At 37.8% G+C, this 27,091-nt stretch overlaps 1 protein-coding gene across 3 annotated transcripts in view; it reads right to left on the reverse strand.

The window, feature by feature from the left end:
- Positions 1-1,137: 1,137 nt before the first annotated feature.
- The window catches only part of LOC107817060 (DEAD-box ATP-dependent RNA helicase FANCM), a 45,449-nt gene continuing 19,495 nt past the window's right edge, over positions 1,138-27,091 (reverse strand). For all 3 annotated transcript variants that reach the window (XM_075254491.1, XM_075254492.1, XM_075254490.1), the window contains 14 exons: positions 24,317-24,513; positions 23,980-24,110; positions 22,538-22,598; positions 22,367-22,437; positions 13,916-13,965; positions 13,681-13,846; positions 13,410-13,534; positions 12,987-13,331; positions 12,842-12,908; positions 10,856-11,494; positions 10,320-10,751; positions 10,065-10,116; positions 5,718-5,867; positions 1,138-1,999 (listed from right to left, as the gene is read on the reverse strand). In XM_075254491.1, the coding sequence (XP_075110592.1) occupies positions 1,330-1,999; positions 5,718-5,867; positions 10,065-10,116; positions 10,320-10,751; positions 10,856-11,494; positions 12,842-12,908; positions 12,987-13,331; positions 13,410-13,534; positions 13,681-13,846; positions 13,916-13,965; positions 22,367-22,437; positions 22,538-22,598; positions 23,980-24,110; positions 24,317-24,513 (3,156 nt within the window). In that variant the 3' untranslated portion in view covers positions 1,138-1,329. The remainder of the gene's footprint in view (positions 2,000-5,717; positions 5,868-10,064; positions 10,117-10,319; positions 10,752-10,855; positions 11,495-12,841; positions 12,909-12,986; positions 13,332-13,409; positions 13,535-13,680; positions 13,847-13,915; positions 13,966-22,366; positions 22,438-22,537; positions 22,599-23,979; positions 24,111-24,316; positions 24,514-27,091) is intronic.

Below are 27,091 nucleotides of genomic sequence, written 5' to 3' on the forward strand. Positions count from 1 at the left end.
CATGTTTGATATATATGTTGCATGAAAAAAGTTAACTCGATTTTAACTAAGAATTTTGATATCAAATCAATCCAAATTACCTCCAAACTTCCTCCAATATTGTATATTGATTCATCTACATATTTTCAATGAATTTCAATCATATCCATTGAAAAAAGCCCTTTTTTCTTAGGTTTTGAAATTTTGTATTTTTTTCTTTGTGTTTCATCACCTTGTTTGCTACCTCATCCATTAAATTTCATTTTCGCCTTGCATCTAATGTTGTTGACCACGTTTAAAAATATGGAAGGAGATCTTGCGTGTGATTCTTGGAGAGAAAGAATCCTTTATTTACGTGGATTTTCAATTTTTGTATGCGCTTGGCTAAACTTTGTAAATCTAAATTTATGACTAGAGGTTGATAAGTTTGAGCTTCTTTTGGACATTTCTGTAAGATTCTTTAAATTAAAACCGACAAACAAACAAAAATAGAAACTAATAAATTATCATAAGAGTCTGTTTGGAAGGACACCTTGTATATGAATTAGTTAGTGCAACTACTATCCAACCTAGTAATTATTATACAATACATAAGTTACATAAACATATATGTTTGCCACAACGTAATTACAATATAATTTTATGTGTCATGTTGGAGGGCACAAGTGAAATTACATAGTTAAATATTTTTATTTTAAATTAAAGTTAATAATATAAATGATTATTTTTTAAAGATAAGTGAATATACCTTAATGCGTGACAAATATATATATATATATATATGCATACAAGAAATATTAGATTTTATTTATTGCCGTATTAGATATTTAAAATACATATTATAAAAATATACATTTTGTAATAATAAATTTGACAAATAAGAATAAAAAAAATTAAAACTCTCATCTTAGGATTATACAATGTATCATCAGCTCTCGTTTGAGAATTGGAGAGCTAATTGTTACACTCAATTATACCAATTCCATGCTGATCTGACTCTAAACAAATTGATGCCATTTAGTGGTTTAATTTTTTTACAAAGTGCTTTAGACATTAAGCTCATCTTGACAAAAAAAGAGAAACAAAACATCTGCTTGAGAAATCACAGGCAAGTATTCAACCATGCGCATATGCTTCACACAGCCACAAAACTTGGACTAGGGACACAATATCTTTGAAATTATATACAGCAAAATGTTTCCATATTCCTTGCATTTACATACACCTCATTTGCGTCATGACTGACTTTCCTGTAACTATTAAATGATGCGGATAATAAATACTTTCTTTTCCCTTTATATAACTGATCATTCGTGCCGTAACACCAACTTAACAATCGAGACAGAAAAACTAAATTCCCAGATCAAATGAAGGAGAGCTTCCGCCATCAGGAATTTGTGTAATAGGTATTGAATTCACTGTATTCTGAACCAAGGACTGTGATTTATTTCTAAGCATTCTAGTAGCCTCTTCTTCCACTGCATCAAGATCGATACTTCGTGTAAAAGGTATTGAAGTCACTGCATTCTGAACCAAGGACTGTGATTTATTTCTAAGAATTCTAGCAGCCTCTGCTTCCATTGCATCAAGATCGATACTTTGAAAGAACTGGTCATCATCAAATGGATCACCAACTTCATTCTTTGCTGCTTCTTCCAAAAGATGTGAGTTTACACCAACAGCTTTAGAATGACGAGAGAACTCGTCGTGTAAATTGACAACGGGCAGTGAAGTTGCCTGATAATAGCTTAACTTTCTTTTCCGGCTCTCTAACTTGCTATTGTTTTCTCTCAAAGAGCAAGTGGTTGAGCATGGTACTGCTTCTGGTGCGATTCTGTTAATAATTTGCTGAAAGTTCAAGGAATTTCTCGTTATTGACTTTGGGTCAGTTTGAGGTATGTGATGATTTTCTGTCCCAGATGAGCTCTTGCTTTCATCTGTTCTGCTAGTTGGAACCACAGAATCAGGAGTATAATCGGTTGAAAGGTTTGGAATCGGTGACTGAGTGAGCAATGAACGCCTGTGATTAAAGATTGGCTTAGGTCCAGACATCAAGGCAAGCAGCCGTGATCATCAGATGATCTATGACTTCATAAAAATATTACTAAAAGGGAATCTATCTCCCTGATAAAAATGGTACTTTGTCAATAATGAAGCAATTTAATGTAACATTCAAGAAAGTGCTAGAAGAATATATTCGTTAATTCTTCACAACATTTAAAGCACTTCGCATGAATGATCACACGCATTTGCTCCATCTGAAATAGATTGATCTTTTCTCTTTCTTCAGTTTACAACATTCAAGAAAGAGGGAAGGACAAGAAATGATATATGTATAGCTGAAGATTCAGTAAGTATATGCACAAATATATCATGGAGTGCAATTAACAGTTTAAAACATAAAGAATCAGCATCCAAGCTTTCTTGAGTCACAAAATCTTCTCTAAACAAAGTCAGATATCGAGCTCATGCCCCTGTATCCGTGTGAACATAGTTTTGCTTCCTAACATGATACATGTTTCAGGTGCCATTACCTTCAATTAAGGTGGATTATGATTAAGCAAATCTGAATCTATGTTGCGCGGATTCTCCAAAATGCTGCCACGCCTGTGTCAAATCCTCTAAAAATACACTACTTTTGAAGGATCCAACACGCTCCCGACGACATTTTCGGAGAGTCGGAGCAACATAGATCTGAATGATTTTTCTAGTCCTAGATTTTAGCCTAGCTATTTAAATCATCATTTTCTCTACTTAGTGTTGCGTATTCGCTCTCATCCAAAACAGCCAAATGAAATAATCAGTTTAGTCATTAAATTTAGTAATTAGGGAAGCGGCTAGAGCGGTGTTAGGATCAAGAAGGGATATTCTGGTGGACACAAATGGGACTGGTGGTAGAATGGGGAGGTCCAAGGAAAAGCGGAAGCCAAGAAAGCGGCGTATTTGAATGGAAAGCATAGATAAGGAGAAGAAGAGGACGAATAGGAAGTGGTAAAAGAAAGCAAAGAAAGAGGCGAAGATAGCAATTACGACGGCTAAAATTGCAGCATTTGGACTTCTGTATGAGGAGCTTAGGGGCAAAGGCGAGGACAAGAAACTGTTTAGGTTAGCAAAGATGAGGGAGAGGAAGACCTGTGACTTGGACCAAGTGAAGTGCATCAAAGACGAAGAAGGCAAAGTATCTGTGGAAGAGGCACATATTAGACGAAGATGACATGCATGCTTCCATAAACTATTGAACGAGGAGAGAGACAGGAACATTGTGCTTGGTGAGTCAGAGCACTCCGAGAATCGGCGAGATTTTGGACATTGTAGGCGTATTAAGATTTAGGAAATAGAGGGGACGATGCGTAAGATGAGCAGAGGTAGAGCAATTGGGTCAGACAAAATCCCTATAAAATTTTAGAGGAATGCGGCCGAGCAGGCTTGGAATGGCTTACCAAGTTATTTAATGTCATTTTCAGGACGAAGAAGATGCCCGAAGAATGGATACTAGAATAAGGGTGATATCTAAAATTGCAACAACTACAGGGGTATCAAGTTGTTGAGTAAGTATGAAAGTTTGGGAGAAGGTGGTGGAAGTGAGGATGACGAGAAGTGTGTCTATTTCCGAGAACCAGTTTGGATTCATGTTGGGGCGGTCGACTACGAAAATCATTCATCTTGCGAGGAGATTGGTGTAGCAGTATGGGGAGAGGAAAGATGACTTGTATATGGTATTCATTAACCTTGAAAAAAGCTTAGGATAAAGTCCAGAAAGAGGTTTTATGGAGATGTCTGGAGGTTAGCCGTGTGCCGGTAATGTATACTAGGATGATTAAGGACATGTATGAGGGTGCTAAGACCCAGTGAGGATTGTGAGAGGGGACTCGAAACACTTCCCAGTTATGATGGGGTTGTACCAAGGATCAGCTCTTAGCCCGTTTTTATTTGCCTTGGCGATAGATGTGTTGATACGACATATTCGAGGGGAGGTGCCATGGTGCATGTTATTCGCATATGACATAGTACTGATTGACGAGATGTGAGGTGGGGTTAACGCATGGTTGGAGCTTTGGAGATAGACCCTAGAGTCTAAAGGTTTCAAGTTAAGCAGGACCAAAACAGAATACTTGGAATCCAAGTTCAGTGATGGGACTTATGAAGCGGATGCGGACGTGAATCTTGATACACAAATCATCCCCAAGAGAGGTAGTTTCAAGTATCTTGGGTTTAATTCAAGGGGACGGGGAGATTGACGAGGATATGACACATCATACTGGAACGGGATGGATGAAATTGAGGCTCGCATCTAGTATTTTGTGCGATAAGAATGTGCCACCAAGACTTAAGGGCAAGTTCTACTAAGTGGCGGTTAGACCGATTATATTATATGGGGCTAAGAGTTGGTCAATCAAGAGCTCTCATGTCCAGAGGAAGAAAGTAGCAGAAACGAGGATGATGAAATGGATATGTGGGCATACCAGGAGATGAGAATAGAAATGAAGTTATTCGGGACAAGGTGGGAGTGGCCCCCCGTGGAGGACAAAATGCGAAAATCGAGGTTGTGATAGTTCGAGCACGTGAAAAGGAGAAGTATAGATGCCCCTGTTAGAAGTTGTGAGAGGCTGACCATGACAAGTCTGAGGAGAGGTAGAGGTAGGCCAAAGTAGTACTAGGAAGAGGTGATTAAGCAGGACATGGCGCTGCTTCACTTATCGAGTACATAATCCTTGATAGGAAGGTGTGGAAGTTGAGATTAGGGAAAAAAGTTGGTCGGTAGTCGAGAGTTTATCCTATCCTTACCAGTAGTATTAGTACTATTCTTGTATTATCATATTCTTAGATATCTATTACTATATGTTGTTTTGTTTGCTTCAGTTATCTTATCATTCTGTTGTTAATGTTTGTTGCTACTGCTTCCTATTTTTTCCTTTTCTTGAGCCGAGGGTCTATCGGAAACAGCCTCTCTACCTTCATCAGGTAGGAGTAGATCTACGTACACACTACCCTACCGAAATCCTACTTGTGGGATTACACTGGGTTTGTTGTTGTTGTTGTTGTTGTTGTTGCACTTCGGATTTCTGAACCAAAACCATTATGAGCATCATTAAATTCCTAGCGAACTACAAGAATCCCCCAGAAATGCTGATGATAGAGAATGTCAGATTGAAGTTTGAGTACTTTATCACCAGCTATCAAATTATAAATTTCAGCCAAGAAGTTCGTCGCCACATCCTTCAAAACTTCACATATTGAAGTGTTTTGTTTCATTGAAGTCCATGTTGCTGATATGTTCTTAAGCACAAAAACATCAGTGCTTATAATCTCTTCTTAATTCTGAAGTAAGAACTGCAAATTATTTATAACTTGAGTAAAAGAAATTATGTTCCAATACAGAGCGCAGGAACATCAGTCCCAAGCAGGTAGAAACTGCACACATTGAATAACCTGACCTTTCAACTGAGCTTGTTCCATTTCCATTTACTTGTAGTTAAGCTATTTTGAAAGTCGGTCATATGAGATGCTTAGTCTCATCATGCATTCACCCCCTAATATTCTTACACTGATTTGTTTGTTTAAACCTAATGATCAGATAACACCATTTTAGTTCAAAATAGGACAGTTTCACTCCCAAAAATGAAGAGCGGATATTTTATCACTTTAAATTTTCAAAGGAATCAATATTAAAAACACCCAGAAAAGGGAGAAAACATGTAAAATGAAACAGAAAATAAAGAGATAAACTTAATAAAAACCTGTAAATCGCTATCATATCAACTTCACCAGCCTCGGCTTGACTATCTGCCGCTGTTGGATTTATCTTGTCATCTATGAAACTATCATCATATGAACTGTAATCCTGCTTATCCTCCTCATCATCGGATACTGAAACTTCTGAAGACACCCTGTGTAAGAACCATTATTTTAGAAGCATATCAGGAGAAGTGCATGAGGCAGATGAAATTCATTATAAGTATAAAAATTGACTAGTAACCGATCTATGATGGTTATTTTGTTTTGGGCCATTAATTGCAGTAAGGATACTCTAAACATCAATGGGCTGCAGAACAAACTCAATGGGCATTGGACATGTCAATTGCGCCATTAATTATGCAATCTTTTTCATAATCTAAGATGTAACACTAGCCCTGTTGCATGTTCTGGTGCATCTTAGTCATGTAGAAAAGTTATGTTTTAACACTAATCTTTCTTTTCCTTTCTGTAAAGTAAAAGGGCATATTAGTATTTAGAAAACTTTCAGAGCACAAAACAAAATTGTGGAAAAGTATAGGAGATGAATATAGGAATGCGCAAACATAAATTTGGTGTAAGAAACTTTATCAAGACGCCCCGTTTCCACTCCCTATTCCCTAAAAAACAAGTTTGAAGCTCTACCCCTAATTCTATAATGCATGTGTCTAGGATGATAAAATAAAAACTAAATAAATCACAAAGGAAAAGGAAAGGTTTTCTGACAGGTTGCTATAATGAACGTGAAATAGAGGTCTCAGGCTGTCTGTTCATCAAAGACGATGATGGTGAAAACCTATCACCAATCATAAGTTATCTTCTGACGTTACCTCTGGAGCAACATCACATTTACTTCATCATACTGCAAGTTTCTGTCTGTCTTTTACAGCTTTAATATCTTACACCCTGAAAACCACGTTCTAAGGCTGTTCATATTTTAAGTCACCAAAATAATCCTTTTCCCATTTGTTTACAGCACTTGTGTGATAAGAATGTGCCGCGGAGACTTAAAGGTAAGTTCTATAAGGTTGTAGTTAGACCGACTATGTTATATGGAGCAGAGTGTTGGCCGGTCAAAAACTCTCATACCTAAAAGCTAAAAGTAGCTGAGATGAGGATGTTGAGGTGGATGTGTGGGCATACCCGGTTGGATAAGATTAGGAATGAAGTTATTCGGGAAAAGGTGGGAGTGGCCCTGGAGGATAAGATACGGGAGGCGAGGTTGAGATGGTTCGGGCATGCTAAGAGGAGAAATATATAAGCCCCAGTTAGAAGGTGCGAGCGGTTAGCCTCGGTGGGTAGTAGGAGGGGTAGAAGTAGGCCTAAGAAGTCTTGGGGAGAGATTATTAGGCGGGACATGGCGCAGCTGGAGCTGACTGAGGACATGGCCCTAGACAAGAGGGTGTGGAGGTCAAAGATTAGGGTAGAAGGTTCGTAGGTAGTCGAGCGTTTCTCTTTGTCTTACTCAGTTCGCTAGCTTTTAGTGTTAGTATGATATTTTTTATTCATAGATGGCTATTACTACCTAGAGTTTGACTGCATTCTTGGATTCGATCTTGTCTCATCTTGTTGTTATTCCTAGTTGTTGCGATTACCTTTTCTTTTTCAGTCGTTCTCTAGCTGAGGGTCTATCGGAAACAATCTCTCTGCCCTTCTAGGGGTAGGGGTAAGGCTGCGTACCTCTTACCCTTCCCATACCCAACTCTTGGGATACTACTGGGTTTGCTGTTGTTGTTGTTGTTGTTTATTTGACTCGGTTTCTTGTGAATTTCATAACAAGGTCTCGGAGAGGATGTTGGCAATGCTAAAAAGTCTGGAGGTCTCTATTTCTCGGAGGATGGAAACAATTCAGTTAACAAAAATCTATTTGTTTGAACTCCATTTTTATTGAGAATAAGGTTATGCTTTGGCATTATAGACTTGGTCATCCTAGTTTTTATTATTTGAAGCTTTTGTTTCAGTGTGAATTTCGTAAAATGGCAAAACATCGACGCTCTATTTTTCCCTCTCATAAATATCATGCCTCAAAACCATTTAATCTTATCCATAATGATGTTTGAGACCATCTAGGGTTTTGACAAATAATGGAAAACGATGGTTTGTGAGTTTTATTGATGATCACACTAAGCTAAGCTGGGTTTATCATTTAAAAGAAAAAATAGAGGTAAAAAATGTATTCGAGATTTTTTATGCTATGATTGAAACATAATTTCAAGAGAAAATCCATATTTTTAGGAGTGATAATAGCAGGGAGTTTTTAATGAGCAATTAGGAACTTTTTTTGTTAAATAAAGGAATAATTCATCAAAGTTCATGCCCTGATACGCCCCAAAAAAATGTGGTTGTCGAGAGAAAGAATAAACACTTATTGGAAGTATAAACACTTATTGGAAGTAACTAGAGCCCTATTGTTTACTACTAGAGTTCCACAATATTTATGGGAAGAAGCTCTTTTGACAACCACCTATTTGATAAATAGGATGCCATCTAAAGCTCTTAGTTTTAGAACTCCCTTTAGCCTATTCAAAGATAAATTTACTACATCTAGGCTAACTACTGATTTGCCATTAAAGTGTTTGGCTGTAGTGCTTTCGTTCACAACCATGATCATAATAAGAGCAAACTAGAACCTCGTTCAAGAAAATGTGTTTTTATAGGCTATGCTCCAAATCAAAAAGGGTATAAGTGTTATGATACGAATACAACGAAGATTGTGGTTACTATGGATGTTACTTTTTTTTTGAATCCCAACCTTTTCTTGGCACTCATCTTCGGGGAGAGAAGTTTGTAGAAGAATATTTGTTTTGCAATAATGAAGGAATGAGTCAAAATAAAAAAGAACTGGGTTACCTGATAAACATGGTATTGGCGGTGAAGCAGAGTACAAACCTATGGCTCATGGAATCTGTGAGATGATTTGGCTTAAGAAAATAATGGAGGAACTTAGAAGATTGTGACAATAAAGCTGCCATAAACATTTCCCACAATCCATTCAACATGATAAAACAAAACATATTGAGGTGGATAGGCATTTCATCAAGGAGAAACTCGAAGAAGGAAGCCTATGCTTCCCATTTGTGCCAACTGATCAACAGACATCAGATATTTTTACTAAGGGGTTGTTTAAACCAAGATTTGAAAGTCTTGTAAGAAAGTTAGGCATGTCAGATATCTACATGTCAGCTTGAGGGGGAGTGTTGATTTGTAATATCTGATTATGGTTATATATGATCAAATCAAATCAGATATGTCGATTTGTATTATCTGATTATTGATCATATAAGATCAAGATAAGCTAAGTTAGGAAAGTTTCAGATTTTTAGGGATTAGATTAGATTAGAAATACCCCTTTGTCTGGAATCAGAAGATTATTTCCTTTTTTATTGATTTGTTTTCTCCTAAAAATGTGTACTCTTTGAAAGAATAAAACATACTATCCCGATACCAAAACTAACAAATGCTATTACGTATTTGAGGGCCATATTGCCCGTAATAGTATTCTAGCAAGTCAGAAGAATGGAAGATAAGTACTTGTTGACACTATATGTATCCCATTAACCCATAATTTATGCAGTCTTGTTGACACAAGGCATGATAGCCATAGCCCATAAACCATGCACTGAGTGCAGGTGCAGAATCTAGATGATACCACAGGAAATTGCTAACCATACTTTCCTTAGTACTTGGATAGTAGCTATTCAACAGTAGGTACCATTCTTGAGGATAGAAGAATATCTCAGTTTCATCCTAAACAATATCTCCTGCACAGGTTAAGAATTTCATGCAATTTTTCAGGGGGAGTAATATACTTCTCAATATCCTTATGTGCTACTTATCTTAAGATCTGTTGTTAGAAACTTACTTTTTCCCTATGATATTTGAGGAACTTCTACATCTCCCTCTTCCAGAGTGAACAACAGTCAGATAGGGAAAAAGACAAAACTGGGAAAAGTATTATGAGACTGAGGGAGGAATAAGACATAAAAGAAAGGAATGCCCTGTAGAGACACAATAAACAAAGAAGAGGAGCAAAGAGCTCAAGATTTCAATTGAGACATCAGTTTTTCACACCCCCAAGACTCAAAAAGAACGAAACAGCTAAGTACCCCGTTCTTATGAAGAGTGAATACGAAAGAATAAGAACAAATTCAATTAAGTTCCATTGCTCCTTGGTGAAATCAAATGAAGACAATACAACTTATAGTACCAGATTATACCATGGTCGAGTACTACCACCAGCAAGGCCAGCATATTGACTATGCAATCCATCTATGTGTTTATTTCATGAAGTGAGCTAACTAGCACCAATTAATAGGAGCATGAGATTTCCAGTTCTCTAAGAATGAACTTACTCAGCTTCCTCTTCAATGAAGTCTGTCACAATGTTTGGCTGCCGTTTCTCACCTGATGGCAATAGCAGATACATCAATATCCTTTTTTTTTTATCAACATAAACATACTTCCCAAATGACATAGAATACAAAATCCTTTAAAAGGTTGTAGGAAAATGAATAGCTAATTGAAACCCACTAGCATTGAAATCCAGGAATGATTAGCAGCAAGCATGCTTTTTTTTTTTTGCTAGAAAAGTAAAACATCCAAGTTACCTATAGCTCTTCCGTGCTTGAAACCAGTATGACTGTCAGTGCCACAAGGAGCTGTTCGTTTTCGGGAAGTACCAGTTTTTTGCTTGTCTGGAGGTTTTCTTCTAGGAAGATCACCGTGTTTGCGCAATCTTCTAAACTTCGGTTTTTGTCCAACACTCTCTGATTTGTCTGTAGAGCCAAGTTGCCAGTCTTTGCTACAGCTTTTGCTTGATAAGTTTGCCATAGGAGTTTGATTATCTTCAGCAATTAGACAAGTGTACTTGCAACTTCTCGGTTCATTACTCTGAATGTTTTGTATAGGAGTTGACATTGCATTATCTTTTCCAAAGGTGCTAATGCCACCTGCAGTCTTTTCATTCTGTTCTGACGATTCTTTTGGTGTTGAAACAAGGTCTTTAACCATGAACTGTGCACCTTTATCCTTTAATACCCCTGCAAAAGAAAAGATAAAACTTTTATAGTAACAAAAAGATACTGTAAAAAAAATATAAGCGCGTAGTTCTATAAAAGACTTTGTGTAAGGAAAAGAAAGAGACCATCAGTTATAGGAGATTCAGTTATAGGAGATTCCGGGACAAACTCGATATCACTAAAGTTGGTTAGACGTGGACTAAGCTCCATATCTCCAAACTCTTTGTCTGGCTCATCATCTACTATTGACGTCCCACAAATTTGAACTTCCAGACTCTCACTGATGCTCTTACCTTCTGGTTTTACCTTGTGATCTGGACTTTGAAAATTCTTCTCGCAGAGATCAAATATCTTCTGTTGCTGTGCATTAGACACACAGATTCTTGATGCTTCCAAATTAATTTTTTCTGCACTTGTCTGAGTAGCAGAAAAGTCTTTTACTCCATCAGTCTTTTCCTCCAGCTCATTCGCTGAAACCTTACCATGAAGGGAATCTTTTTTTCGCAGGTTGAACTTTTCAAATAATCTGGTGTTTGTAAACTTAGAAACCAAAGTTTCTTTTAAAAAAAGTTGGGCAACAGATGAGACTATAACCCTCCCCTGATCATCAACACTTACAAACTCCGAGCCAAATAGGAAGGCATGTGCATGAGAGCTTTCCCCTTGAAATATGTCCAGTAAAAGCGTCTTTTTACTATTTGGACTTTGCAGGGGTACAGACTCCTTCTGTTGTTCTGTTTTACAGTAATCTTCAGCAGAACAGCCTGTATGAATCTGAATAATATTAGCTATGAAAACAACATATATCTTTTTTTTGAGAATGGTAACACTAAAGTACAACATACATCTGAATTCTTTTTCTGGACTATTCTTGTTTCTCTTCTATTTTCTTTTGTTTGATGTAGAAAACATCAGAAAATAAACAATGCTCTTAAATTATAAGAAGCAGGATCGAGGAAAAATTAGCATAGTTTTTCAGTGTTATTTGGCCTTCTCGCCTCTAATTCACCCAGCAAAGAGAAACATGAGCTTGTTCATGAAAACATACCAATGGTAGCTTCAGCTGTTTGGATAACGCCTTAACATATTACAGACATGGATTATGCATGGACAATGAAGAACAGCCAGCTAGTTAATAGCAATATTTCATGTGTTAAAGATCATTATAGCACCAGAACCAGATTCTAAATAATCGAGGAACAAAAGAAGAGCTAGAATTTTTTTTTTTTTGGTTACATTGTAGGGGGAAAAAATAGGGAGGGATTACAAGGTGGGAAATCGAACTCTCACCAATAAGGTGAAAGTTCAGGTAGCCAACCAACTAAGCTACTAAGATTCCCCGAGCTAGTCTATGAGAGGATTGAAGATATCCTTTTTTATAAGTAGGTTGAAGAGGACACTTTTATTTATAAGTGGATTGAAGAGGATAATCACAACCACCTTTGCAAAAGAAACAGATACGCAAACAGACTTAAAATGCTTTTGGAAGTTAATGTTAATTCGTAGATAAAACGCAAACAATAGGTTGAATAACTTCAATGTTTCGTACACTGAAATTAACCCCAGGTTTAAATGGAATATGTAAAATTGTGATCGAACAGATAGTGCAGACTGGACCACAATTCTTCTCCATACTGGCACCATAATTCAGAATAATTTTTTTTTTTTTTTTGGGGGGGGTGGGGGGGGGTGGGGGGTTGTTGGAGGCAGCAGCTTTCGCTAGAAGAAATCTGTCTTTATTTTATTGGCATAAATAACAAAAGTGCAACCTCCATCTTTTCCACGTATCCATTAAATTATAATGGATACTAAGACAACAAGGTGCTATTATATTGAAATTGGCTGGAGATAATCTGCTGCACCATGTAAAACTGGTGGAAAATTGTTGAAAAGACGTCATATGGAAGGGCAAATTAACATATCACGGCATTATTTGTACTAAATTGAATCGTTGAATATGAATTCCATTTAATGAAAAGAAACATATAATTTCGGTCAGACTCAGTGGTAATGTAGAGCCAGTGAAGTAATAGATTATCAAACATCAATCAGTAAAATGTTCAAAATGCTGATAGTTTTGGTGATGAAGCTATAGAGTATGTGTATATTACCTTTCAGATTTTCTTCACATGGTTTGGTGGCTTCAACTTTCATAGATAAATTTTCAAAAGTTTCATCCTGAGCCATCAAAGAGAAGTGATTCAATTTTCAGTTATTCTACAAATAATAAAGTTAAGCAAATATCAGCATAAGAACCTCATTGATAGAAGCTTTGATATCTCGAGGAAAAGATATTTCTTGCAAATGTTGCATGGCATCTATTAGCATCACTGTTCTAAATGAATGCGCCACTCTGTGCACTTTGGAAGGAAATGCCTGAGAATGACGGAAGGCAATAAGTGATGGCCTCCATGCGTCCCGAGTCTCCTGACCAGAAAACTTGAAATATTTCGCAAGCAAGTTTGCTTCTTCATCACTTAATTTGTTCAGCAATGCAGACACTTGAATGGGGCTAACATCTTTTATGTTCTTTCCACGAGGAACAAACTGTGGAATTGATAGCTTGAGGAACTGGACTTTTGGTTTAAAAATATGTGGAATCTACAATAGACAAATATAAAGACTTAAGAAGGTATAGTTTCCTTGAAGCTGATGAGAAAATCTGTTGATATGATGTACCATCCTTGGACTGGAATAAAATGAAAAGCGAATTCGCCCATTTCTCATGTCTTTGATAATGGCCTTGCCGCTTGTTTGCTTTTGTAAGTAACCTTTTAACTCTCTTCCTTCGTGAGCTAAAACTAGTAGAACTTCATTAAGGAAATCTATTGAAATAAAGACAAAAACTGGGTTCCAGGAACTGAATATGCAAGTACAGAGAAAAAAGTTTGGTCTTAAAGAATTTCAAAAGAAGAAGAAAAGGAAAATCCTAACAAGATGAAAAGGATATCAACTCGTCCTTCATGTTTCCTTCCAGTTCTGCCCATGCGTTGAATCATTCTCAAAGGTGATATGTTAGCATCAAAGCATATGACAAGATCTACTTCCATGATATCCAGACCTTCTTCACCAATTGATGTTGCAACAATGACATTGTATTCACCAGTCCGAAATTTCTACATGAAAAAGTCAACTCAAGCAAGGTCGATTGTCTAGTGACAATAAGAGGAGAGCAAAAGAATTACCTCCAAAACAGCCTGTTGATTCTTTTGCGATTGGCCTTTTGATGCTTTGCCTGCAAAGGAAGTTCATGAAATAATGCTATGAGAACTGCAGATCCTTAGAACTAAAAATGAAAGAAATAAATAACTATAACATAAAAATATGAAGATATTCTTCCTCCAGTTTAGTGATGAGACTACCAATGTGAAACCAGTCTGAGGACTGAAGATAATAAGTGTTTCACATGGTAAGCGAGATATGAGCACCAAAAACAGGAAACAAGAGTTGTCAAAGGCAAAAAGCACAAAAAAGCGCAAAGGCTTTGATGGAGCTTTAAGCGTAAAGTGCAATTAAAGCATGGGCTTGCGACCAAGGCCCTAATGAGGAATACGTGTGTGCGTATGTTATGCACACAAAAAAATCATTATAAAGACAAAACAATTTACTTGAACAAAAGAATCGAAAAAACTATAATTAAGAGAAATATATGAGGTAAAATACTGTCAACCATATGATTTATAGCCCGTTTGGCCGAGCTGCAAAAATCAGCTTATTTTGAGAAGTGCTTTTTTTCAAAAGTGCTTTTCTCAAAAGTACTTTTGGTGAAAAGCAGTTTGTGTTTGGCTAATTAGTTTGAAAAGCACTTCTGAGCAGCAATTAGTGTTTGGCCAAGCTTTAAAAAACTGCTTCTAAGTGTATTTTTCTCAAAAAAGTGCTTTGGGAGAGAAGATACTTTTTTCTGCTTCTCCAAAACTGCTTATGCTTCTCCTCAAAAGCACTTTTTTTCCTTCCAAAAGCTTGGCCAAACACCTCAATTTTTGGCCAAAAGTGCTTTTTGGCCCAAAAAAAGCACTTTTGGCCAAAAAGAAGCTTGGCCAAACAGGCTATTAGATGCAAAAATGCAATTTTCCGACTTGTTTTCTTCTTCTTTTTTTTTGAAAAAGGTAACATAGTTGTATATTGATATAAGACTTCACTAAAATTGTGAAGCCACCCATAATTACAAAAAAGGGTGCCCTAGCAAAAAGTAGGCACTCCTAGTCCTCCTTCATCTTCTTCTTATAAGGACTCTAATACATCTAAAATGGATTCATGATCCTCCAAAAGCTGACCTTTACACCAAAAATAAAAAAGAGCAAAATATTTCATCTTAATCTTCTGAATGTTGCTAAACTTATCTTCAAAACATCTTTGGTTCCTCTCTTCCCAAACTGTCCACCATATGCATGCTAGGACAATCCTCCATCTCTCCCCTTCTCTAGAAAGTGTGCCCATTTTACTCCAGCTTGCCAGAATATCAAGGACTCTTCCTGGCATTGCCCATTGAATTCCCCTCAGACTGATGAAGATTCTCCATATCTTAGTGGTGAACTTGCAATGCAAAAAAAGATAGTGAATTGTCTCTGCCTCCTCTTCACATAGATAACATTTGGAACATAATTGGAATCCTCTTCTAGTTAGATTGTCATGAGTTAGCACTGTTTCTCTTGCCAGTAACCATGTGAAGCATGTCACCTTGTATTGGATTTTAACTTTCCAGATCATCTTCTATGGCCAGCATTCCACCTGATTATTGGTCTGGTTAAACTCCTTGTAAGCATTTTTAACCGAGAACTTCCCTTGACTATTGCCTTGCCAATTGATCATGTCTTGATCTTGGTTTGAGCAGATGCCACTGAACTGCTGCAAAGAACTGTAGAATTCCACAACTCGGTCAATCTCCCAATCATTTAACAGTCTTCTGAATGTGAGGTTCCAACCTTGGTTTGACCATACCTCTTCTATAGTTGCATTCTGTTGTTGACATAAATTGAAAATTTCAGGGAAGAGCCCCTTTAGAGGTCCTTGTCCTAGCCAATTGTCCTCCCATAGTGAGATCTTCCTACCATTTCCAAATTTGAACTTTGCCTTATTGATTAATTTTGGGCATAGGTTCCTAATTGATCTCCACAGACTGACTCCATATCGCCTCCTTACTGTTTTGGTTGTCCAGCTTCCTTCCTTTCCATATTTTTCCCTAATCACTTATGTCCACAATGTTTGTTCATCTGCTGCAAACTTCCACAACCACTTCATCATCAGGCTCTGATTCTGGATTTTCAGATTTTTGATCCCCAAACCCCCTGATTTTTAGTTTGTAATTAGATCACCCCACTTAACCAGGTGGAACTTCTTTTTCTCACAATTACCTTCCCATAGAAAGTTTCTTCTAAGGGCATCAATTCTGTTCACTACACTAGCTGACATTGGGAATAAAGACATCATATATGTAGGCATGGCATCTAGAACAGAATTAATCAAGATCAATCTCTCTCCCATTGACAGATATTGGTTCTTCCAGTTTGTCAATTTCTTTTCACATTTCTCCAATACATTATTCCATATTCCTTTTGATTTACTCTTGGCTCCCAAAGGCATCCCCAGATATACTGTAGGCAGAACCCCCACCTTCCCCCCCAAAACATTTGTCAGACTCTTGTATATCCATTACCTTATTAACCGGATAAATAAGGCTTTTTTACCAGTTAATGTGCAATCCAGAAGTGGCTTCAAACAGGATGAATACCACTCTTAGGACTTTCATTTGCTCTCTTTCTGCTTCACAGAAAACCAAAGTATCATCTGCATATTGTAAATGGGAAATCCTTTTATTGTTGTCTGTTCTATTGGTCATTTTAAATCTCCTTATCCAGTTGTTTGTCTATGCTTTCTTCAGTATTTCATTCAGTCCCTCCATGGCTAAGATAAATAGAAAAGGGGAGAGAAGGTCCCCTTGCTTTAGCCCCCTTTGTGGGAAAAATCCAACTGGAGCTCCATTAATAAGGACTGAGAAGCTCACAGTAGTTATGCAGTTTGTTATCCAGCTAGTCCACCTCCTTCCAAATCCCATCCTTCTTAGAATTTCTAGAAGGTACTTCCAGTTCAAATGATCATATGCCTTCTCTATATCCAGCTTACATAGGATCTCAGGTTCTTTGCTTGAAGTACTTGTGTCTATGCACTCATTAGCTATTAGAACATCATCAATGATCTGTCTTCCCCTAATGAATGCCATTTGTTGATGATCCACCAGCTTTTGACCACCTTCTTATGTCTTTCAGTTAATAGCTTGGAGATAATCTTGTAAATGCTATTGATCAAACTTATTGGTCTGAAATCTTTTAACTCTTTTGCCCCTGCCTTCTTAGGAATCAATCCTACAAAGGTAGCATTCATACTTTTTTCAAATACTCCTTGCTCATAAAAGTTTTGGATTGCTGCTACAACTTCCTTTTTTACCACATCCCAACAATTGTTGAAGCAAGCCATTGAAAATCCATCTGGTCCTGGTGCTTTGTCCCATGCGCATGCCTTAACATTGTCCCATATTTCCTGTTCTCCAAATGGGCTTTGCAACATTAAATTGTCCTCCTCTGTGATCATTTGGTTGATGTTATTGGGTCCTATTGGTCTCCATTCTTCTTCTGTGTACAACTTCTTATAGTATCTGATAACCTCCCTTTTGATGTCTTCTGGAGACTGTAAAGTTTCCCCTTCTACCAACAGTTGATCTATGTTATTGTATCTTCTATGAGCATTAGCTATTCTGTGAAAGAACTTGGTGTTCCTGTCTCCCTCTATTAACCATAGAGCCCTGGACCTTTGCCTCCATGCTACTTCTTCATTACTAGCAATCTCCTCAAACTCCAAGGATAATAAGTTCTTTGAGAGGATCTCTTCTTTAGTCAGGCTCCTATGATTATGAATTCCTTCCAGTTCTGCAAGTTGGCTGAGGACACTTGCCTTCTGCAAAGCTAGGTTGCCTTGCAAGGTTCTACTTCATTCTTTGAGCTTGTTCTTTAGAGCTTGGAGTTTGGAGACCAGTATAAAGTCTGGCCTCCCTTCACAGTTAAAAGAATTCCACCATTCTTCAATTCTTTCTTTAAATCTCTCAGTTTATAACCACCAGTTTTCAAACTTGAAATATGATTTGACTGGTTCCCAGCTTCCACATTTGAGCATCAATGGAAAGTGATCTGATTTCTCCCTTTGCATCACATGTTGTTTGATGCTTCTAAAATCTTCATTCCATTCAGTGGAAATCAAAAATCTATCCAGTCTAGCTGCAATAACATGTTTGTCCCCTTTCTTCCAAGTGTATTCCCCCTTGCTAACTGAATATCTACCAACGCCATATCTTCAATGAAATTTGAGAAATCCATCATTCCTCTTGAAATTCTGGTGCAATTCTTTTTTTCCAAAGGATATCTCACAGTGTTAAAATCCCCACACACCACCCATGGACCAAAAAAGAGGCCCCTTGCCCCTGCCAAATCCCACCACACTTCTTCCCTTTTCCTTCTATCATTAGGAGCATATACAGCTGATATATGCCATATATAATCCTGAGATTTGCCTAAAAATTTACATGTAAGAGTATGTGAGGTGAGGTGAGGACTGTCCAAGACCATATAAGGAGACCAAGATACCCATAACCCACCGATGTAGGACACAACTCAACATCTCCCCCCCCTCCCACCTAGGCCTGCAACTAGAGCGTGGACAATATAAATGGGGGCCCAACATCTATAACAATAAATTGGGATGGGCATGGCTCTGAATCACTGGACGAGTAAGTTGTCCTAAAGAAGTTTTGTCAAAAAGTGGCCGGAATGGCTCACATGTGCCGGAAAAGTAGCTCGTCGGAACCCTAATTCTGACGGCGCGTGGAGGAGCGTGAGGAACTTTCTGTCGAACAAAATGGTAGTGTTGGTTTTTGTACGACACTTATCGATAAGGAGATAACACAAATCAATTTTGAGTCGTCAACCGAAAAGATGCACGGTGACCGACTTTTTGTTCCGATAGGACTGGAATTTCTAGGGTTTGGTCGTACAAGGGTTTCGAATCCCATGGTGGTACTAGTATATGTACAGTACCACTATAGCAGTGATGAACCATGGGAACAAAACGAAGCTGCCGGAAAATTGCACGGCGATGAGATCTTTCTTCCCGGATGTCACTGGAATGACGCACAACGATAATTTTCTCACTGAAGCTCTGATACCATGATAAGAATGGACCTTGGGCCTAACTCAACCCCAAAAGCTAGCTTGTGAGGTGAAGACTGTCCAAGACCATATAATGTGACCAAGATACCCATGACCCACCGATGTGGGACATAACTCAACAACTATAATTCCCCCTCTAGTCCCACTAGCCTCCAATTGAGTATATTTCACCCACCTGTGACCCCAAAGTTCTCTAACAATCTCCCTAATATCCCCTTCAATTTTAGATTCTTGAAGACAAACTATATCTGCTTTCCACTCTAGTAACTAGCTTTTAATAACTCTCCTTTTCCTTACCCTATTCAGCCCCCTCACATTCCATGATAATATGTTTACTAACATTAAATCTGACTGATAATGATTCCCCCTACTTCTTGTCACATTGCTCTTGAAATTACTTCCTAGTCCTAGGCCTTTTAATTCTTTGATTCCCTTTTTCTTTGGTGTCTAGTTCACTGGTGATACTTCTTTCCCTTTATTTACTTGTCTTTTGCTGTCAATTTTCATGAACAATTCCAAAGCTTCTCTTTCGCAACCATTGAAGTCCAACCCAAATTCTTTACTGAGTTTTATGATGTTCTGGTGCACTCAAATAAATGCTTCAAACTCTAGGTCTTCTTCAAGCTCTAGAGACTGTTGGTTTAGAGGCACTGCTTCTTCTATTGCCCATGCATCACACCTATCTGTAACTGCTTCTTGTATTTGCATGTTGCTGCACTTCTCTGTTTCTACTGATGTTCCTTCATTCCTGCCTCGGTTACTGTTTCATTATCCTCGATCAGCACCATCTGATTTCTTCCTTCTTCCTCTTCTTCCTTTCCCTTTTCTTGCTCTCCTTCTTATGTTATTTCATTGTTGATTTTGTCTCTTAAATCCTTCGCCAGCACTAGAATGTGGTCTTCCTTAAGAGGCTCGAACTGGATGGCTTTTAATTCTTCATTAAAGGGGTCAGTTCTGGACCTTGCTGTGGGCTTATTAAAAACCTTTTCTTCAGAAATTGTTTGGGCCAATAAATCAGGGCCCATTTTCTTTAAAGCAGCAGTCTATTTGGCCTTGTTATAAGAGTTTAAAAAGTCACATGACATGTCACGTGAGGTACTAGGTTTAGACGAAGTAACCTCGTGTCATGTCATTACTTTATAACCTCGAGCCCCTCCCTCTGTACTTTTGTTGCACTCTATTACCCGCTGGTTCAAGCCTTTATCTTCTCCATTTTCACCAGTGGTGGTTCTCGTCGGCGATTCACACCAAATCTGCATTTCGAAGACCATTCCTTCAAATTCCACCTTCATCATTTTAGGGATTGAAGAACCATCTCATTTGACCTTTATTCTTGCCCATTTCAAGTGGTTTTTTAATTCCGTTTACTCCTCTGTTTCAACTCAACCGCCACAGACATCTCCGATTTCTTTGAACATTGTTTGAGACCAAAGATGGAGGGGAAGCCCCACTATCCTTATCCATGCGTGCGTTATTTTTGCAAAAGTTGGAATTGTTCCCAACGTTGGACACCACCATTGAAGCTTCACTTTGAGTTTCTTCCAGAACCATTCTATTTTCAGAACTTGGTCGGTTGTTGCTTTTGATGGGAATTCAAAGAGGAATATGTGCTTGTCCATCTCGTATATGTTGATTTCCTTTATTTGCTTCCAAGAATTAGAGGCACATTTTCGAACCTCCGATAAAGTTGCCATTTCTGGGCTACCTTCTGGAAAGAACCCTACCAAATACCTACCCAGCAGCTCACTGTGCTTATAATTTCCAGATATATGAATGATGCCTCCATCTTCATTAACTCTTGCATCATTTATTTCTCTACCTACCCATTTATGGCTCCTGACAATGTTGGAATATTGGAGTCCTTCTTCAACCTCCTTATAAGCATTAAAGACATTTCTCCTCACCCCCCATTAATGAACATATCTATCTTCATTGCAATATCTATATCTAGCCATTCAATACCCTGCATTGAATGCTACCTCTGGAACAATAATGACCGATCTTCCCCTACCTATTACCCTAATGATGTCAATATAACGACCATACCTGTTGAAATTTCTTGCACAGTATGTCTCTGATGTTTGATCTTTGCCTTTTCACCTTTTCACATAATTCCCTTTCACCTTTGACGCTTCTTTCATGTTTCACATAACCAAAACATTATTTTTCTGTTAAATGTAGTCCTTCTGATTAGGTTCCTTCCATGTTCTATCCATTCAAACCATTCTTCAGCACTTGTTGTACGTCTCTCTATCTCGTATGATTTGAACTCCACCGCAAAGTATATAATGTTTTCCTTCATACTAATGCTGATTTGGATAAAATAAAATCTAGTTTACTCAATGAAACAGTAGGATATATTTGGATTTTAAGAAAGAAGAGGATGTTCCGGCAAGATCAGGACGCCGAAAAGTTTCTCTACAATCCTAGAAAGTAGGAGAGAGAGTGTCCTAGGGGACTGTGCCTGGGAGCATTTAGTTGAACAAACAACAAATGAGATGTCCGACTTGTTTTCTGATACTAAATTTCTAATTTCTTATATACCTAAAGTTGAACAAACAACAAATGAGATGTCCGACTTGTTTTCTGATACTAAATTTCTAATTTCTTATATACCTAATCACTAAAAAATTCGCTCATAAAGTTTTGTTAACAATTAATATAATTACATCGCCAGATACTTATCATCTAGTGTTGCCCTCTTAAAGACGATCCATGGGCTATTAGGCATTTGCCTTAGTACCTCGGTTCATGTACCGAAGGGCCCTATCTGAGCGTCACCTAACTTCGGCACTAAACGCATCTCAAGTGAGCCTTTTACAACACTGAGGCTACAAACTTTGTCATAAAGATTAAAGCACAGAAACTAAATTTCGCTCACACTTATCATAGCTTATTTTGGCTACATCATGCATTCCGGCAGCATATAACGTCATTCTGTTACTCTTCTGTTTTGAAGGGGAGGGAAAGAGAATTAGTTATACTGCATAGCTGTATCATCAAGCTTAGAGGACTCATTCTTAAATTCTGTAGCTCAAGCATATTGGTTGTGGGCCTTGCACCAAAGCTCACACCACTACCAAAAGATGCAGTTCTATCATGTAGTAACTTGTAGCACACAGGAAAATAGCAATAAATATGTGGTACTTTAGAGCAGATGTTTAGAAAATTGTAATTATGATAGAAGACCAACTTATACCATCAAAAATAGCAGCCACTGCTATGTAAAACCTTGAATTCCAGCAGACATGGTAATAATAACAAACACATAAGGAGAAATTACCAGTCCACCTCTTAACGTTATTGACATGAACAGTCTGACAGCATTTTTCGAAGAGGAAATATCCGTTGTCTAACGAAGAAAAAGATGAAGTACCAATGCAGTAGGAAGTTGATCCACTGAAATGTATAGGGCAGGGTTACCTGAGCTTTGGCCAATGAACTCAGTAGCTTTAACAAAATCTGGTAAACTCCTCAAAGCAAGCAATATGTCACTGCAACCAAAATCAGGCCTTCAGAATTCAAAAGTAAAAAGAATCCAACTGCTGCAATCAAGTAATTGAAGTGTGAGAATGGATCTGATGTAGGCTTCACCTGACACTTTGTCTAAAATTTGAGAAAACAATAACCCTTGAACTTTTAGGATCATTGTTATCTGCAACAGATGGACAAATATCAAAGAAAATACGAAAACAGGAGTGCTATATTTACTATGAGCAAGTCCAGAGTCCAAACGAGAAATTATGAAAAAGATAAAAGAAAATCCTAAATAATTAACTACCATCGGCTTGATTATGATAAATTCCAGCATCATAAAAAACTACATCTTCTATCAAATTTAAGGAGGTAGAAGCCCTAGAACTATAGTTGACTATATGAAGAAGGACTATGAAAAATAAGGTCCGCGAATTGGTAATAACATTATAAAACTATTAGTTACTTAGTATCTGATATTACAAGGACCCCACACTTTCCATAGCATAGACTAAAGCCAATCTCTGTCAATTGACAATCTGCACTTGAAATGACATTTCCTCTTGCTAATTTAGAGCCCACTCAGAAAAGGTTGAGTGAGATACCTATTCGCTGCATTCCAAATATAAATCGCTAGCCAATATTTGACTGTACTCTAGTTTGCACCATAAGCTACAAATGAACTTCAAATCCACAATAGCAAACAATAATGCTTCATATTCACTTCTGTCAGTCAACTTGACTTTGGTTTGTCATTTTCTAGTGGGCAAATATACCCCCGAAGCTGATACTCCACCAAAACATGTGCATAAGACATTCATGGTTCGTCTTTTAACGTGAAAATCAATGTTCATTAAAGAATTATTACAAAATCATATATCTATGGCCTAAATTTCTTCTATGGTTGTTTTGGCGACCTTAAGGCTCCCGCTCAGGGAACAAAGTTATCAGCAGACAACATTTATCTTTTGATGACATAAGACAACCACACCTCAGTCCCAAACATGTTTGGGGTTTATCTTTTATTGACATGGTTCAACAATTTTACGAACAGCTAAGACTGTAACAAAAGAAACAAGTTAAAATGTTGGCTTTGTGAAAGAGGGAAATGGAGGAAGAATGTACTACTACTAGCCCACCTAGAAGTCCCTAGGACTAAACAACAAAGTTAAGTTTGAAAAATATGCCAAAGAAGTAACAAAAGCTTAATTAGAAACAATGAAACTAGCTCATAATTCTCCAAAAACTTGAAGGATAATAGTTGATTATGTGTCTGTCACTAGATTTGCCTCTTTCTATTGTGGTTACTATGACATGGAAAAATATACAACTTCCAACAAGCTTCCTAAATCAATTTGCAGATTTAAAAAAATCAAATGTCATACCCAAACTCCCGAACCTATTGATGAAAATCAAATTTCATTTATAAAATATGAACCGGAAACCCATTAAAACAAGCTTTAAAGCCATTTTGCGTGCATGTATGGACAAACAGGGTGCTCATTGAACAATTAAAATGAACAAATACTTAAAGAAACAGAACACTGCGATGTGTAACATACTGAAATGATTGGTGAGTATTTCCAGCATTTTTGATAACTTAGGACTAGGAGCACCATGAGATACAACTTGCTGCATTAAATGCTTTGCTTTCAAAAGAATTTCATTTCTGCTCATATGTCGTCCAAATAACCTGTAAATGACACGTACATATTAAGAAAACGGACAAGAAATTTTCAGAAAGAAGAGGTAGAAGTTGTACAAAACTGGTGAAAATAACTGCATGACACGTATATGATAATATCTTGGATGCAGCTGGTCAATGGAATAACGTCACATTATATAAGAAATACATTGGGGCGGTATGTTATTTGGAGGATGCTATTGTAAAAAACCCACTTATTGGTTTGCAGTTTTTCTTCAAGCATCTCACATGTAGATTTTATTCCATGGCTCGAGAGCAGTTTCAGTAAATGGTAAAGTGTTACAAGAACTCCATGTAATCCGTCAATATCTTGAAACTTCACTTGAGGTAAATTTTGAGGTGGAGCTTCACGAAATCTTGACCGTGATTCAAGTACTTGGTGTGGGCTTAACTGTAAATTGGACAAGACAAACAAACCTTAAGAATCAAGTATATATATATAGACTTACATAAAAGATTAAAAAACAAAGAACAAGTGTGTATATATAGAACCTAGTGATTGTGCATTCCAATTTAAGTAGTAGTGGCAACAGTAACATGAAATAGCTGAAATGGAAGAAGAGCTCATCCCATATGTATATATGAACATGGTTACCATGATTTGTCAAGCCCCTAGAAGAATAAAAGACTGTATAATCTTCAGAAATTGGAAAACGTAATAAACCAGCAAACCAATAGTTCAATTTTACTATCCATATACTAACCCCTGCTCCTCCAATGTATTCTCAACGTCTTTGTGTAAACGTGATTTTGCTTAAAGAGTATATAGGACCCCTTGTCTTATATGTTACTAATGATCTATTATTTCACAGATGGAAAGTGGTCCTTATCTGTTTAGAGTAGAAACCTCTAGAATTATACTAATACAATCTGGTACTAGAGCTTACACGCCCCTAACATTTGAATTTAGTGAAAAGATATCAAGATTTTTAAGACAGAAATTTACAATTAAATTTTTGTGGCAATTATACACTACTAACTGTGAGAAGGCACGGGAGAAAATATGATATGTATTGATATATTGTGTGTTTAATACAATACAAGAGGTCCTTATTTATAGTTATACTATACAAGGACATACTACTCCTATTCCAATGTGGGACAAGACTACATATCTAACACTCCCCCTCAAGCCGGTGCATACACATCATATGTACCGAGCTTGTTACACATGTAAATAATACGAGAGCCAGTAAGAGACTTAGTGAAAATATCTGCTAGTTGATCATTCGACTTTACAAACTTTGTAACAATATCTCCTGAAAGTATTTTTTCTCTGACAAAGTGACAGTCGATCTCAATGTGTTTAGTCCTCTCATGGAACACCGGATTTGACGCAATATGAAGAGCAGCTTGGTTATCATACACTAGTTCCATCCTGCTGATTTCTCCGAACTTTAACTCCTTGACCAACTGCTTGACCCAAACTAACTCACACGTTGCCATAGTCATGGCCCGATATTCCGCTTCGGCGCTAGATCGAGCAACTACATTTTGTTTCTCGCTCTTCCATGAGACCAAATTACCTCCCACTAGAACACTATCCAGATGTAGATCGTCTATCAGAAGGTGATCCTGCCTAATCAGCATCTGTGTACCCAACAATCTGCTCGTGGTCTCGATCCTCGAATAGTAATCCTTTGCCTGGAGCTGACTTTATATACCGAAGAATACGAACAACTGCATCCCAGTGACTATCACAGGGAGAATTCATAAACTGACTTACAACACTCACCGGAAAAGAAATGTCAGGTCTAGTAACTGTGAGGTAATTCAATTTTCCAACCACCTATATCTCGTAGGGTCTCTAAGAGGCTTCCCCTGTCCACGCAGAAGCTTGGCATTCGGATCCATAGGAGAGTCAATAGATCTGCAACCCATCATTCCAGTCTCCTCAAGAATGTCTAAGGCATACTTCCGCTATGAAATAACGATACCTGAGCTAGACTGAGCGACCTCAATACCTAGAAAATACTTCAGTCTGCCCAGATCCTTAGTTTGGAAGTGCTGAAAGAGATGTTGCTTCAATTAGTAATACCATCCTGATCGTTGCCAGTAATAACAATATCATCAACATAAACCACCAGATAAATACACAGATTCGGAGCAGAATGCTGATAAAACACAGAGTGATCAGCCTCACTACGAGTCATGCCGAACTCCTGAATAATTGTGCTGAACTTACCAAACCAGGCTCGAGGGGATTATTTCAAACCATAGAGTGACCTGCGCAATCTGCATATACAACCACTAAACTCCCCCTGAGCAACAAAACCAGGTGGTTGTTTCATATAAACTTCCTCGTCAAGATCACCGTGGAAAAAAGCATTCTTAATGTCTAACTGATAAAGAGGCCAATGACGTACAACAACCATGGACAAAAAAAGACGAACAGATGCTACTTTAGCCACGGGAGAGAAAGTATCACTATAATCAAGCCCAAAAATCTGAGTATATCCTTTTGCAACAAGACGAGCCTTAAGCCGATCAACCTGGTCATCCGGGCCGACTTTGACTGCATAACCCCAACGACAACCAACAATAGACTTACCTGCAGGAAGAGGAACAAGCTCCCAAGTACCACTCGCATGTAAAGCAGACATCTCGTCAATCATAGCCGTCGCCATTCAGGATGAGATAGTGCCTCACCTGTAGACTTAGGAATAGAAACAGTGGACAAAGAAGATATAAAAACAAAATGAGGTGACGACAGACGATGATAATTTAGACCAGCATAGTGGGGATTAGGATTAAGTGTGGACCGTACACCTTTGCGGAGTGCAATTGGTTGACTAAGAGGAGACAAGTCCGCAGTAGGTGCAAAATCTGATGCAGGACGTGAATCACCTGGGCCTAATGCTGGATGTGGACGGCGATGATAAGTCAAGAGTGGCGGAGCTGCAGAAGGTTGAACTGGATTATGTGGAGGAATTGGACCTATAGGTGGTGGAACTGGAGCTATAGATGGT

Source organism: Nicotiana tabacum, chromosome 6 (assembly GCF_000715075.1).
Source record: "Nicotiana tabacum cultivar K326 chromosome 6, ASM71507v2, whole genome shotgun sequence".
Lineage (NCBI taxonomy): Eukaryota > Viridiplantae > Streptophyta > Magnoliopsida > Solanales > Solanaceae > Nicotiana > Nicotiana tabacum.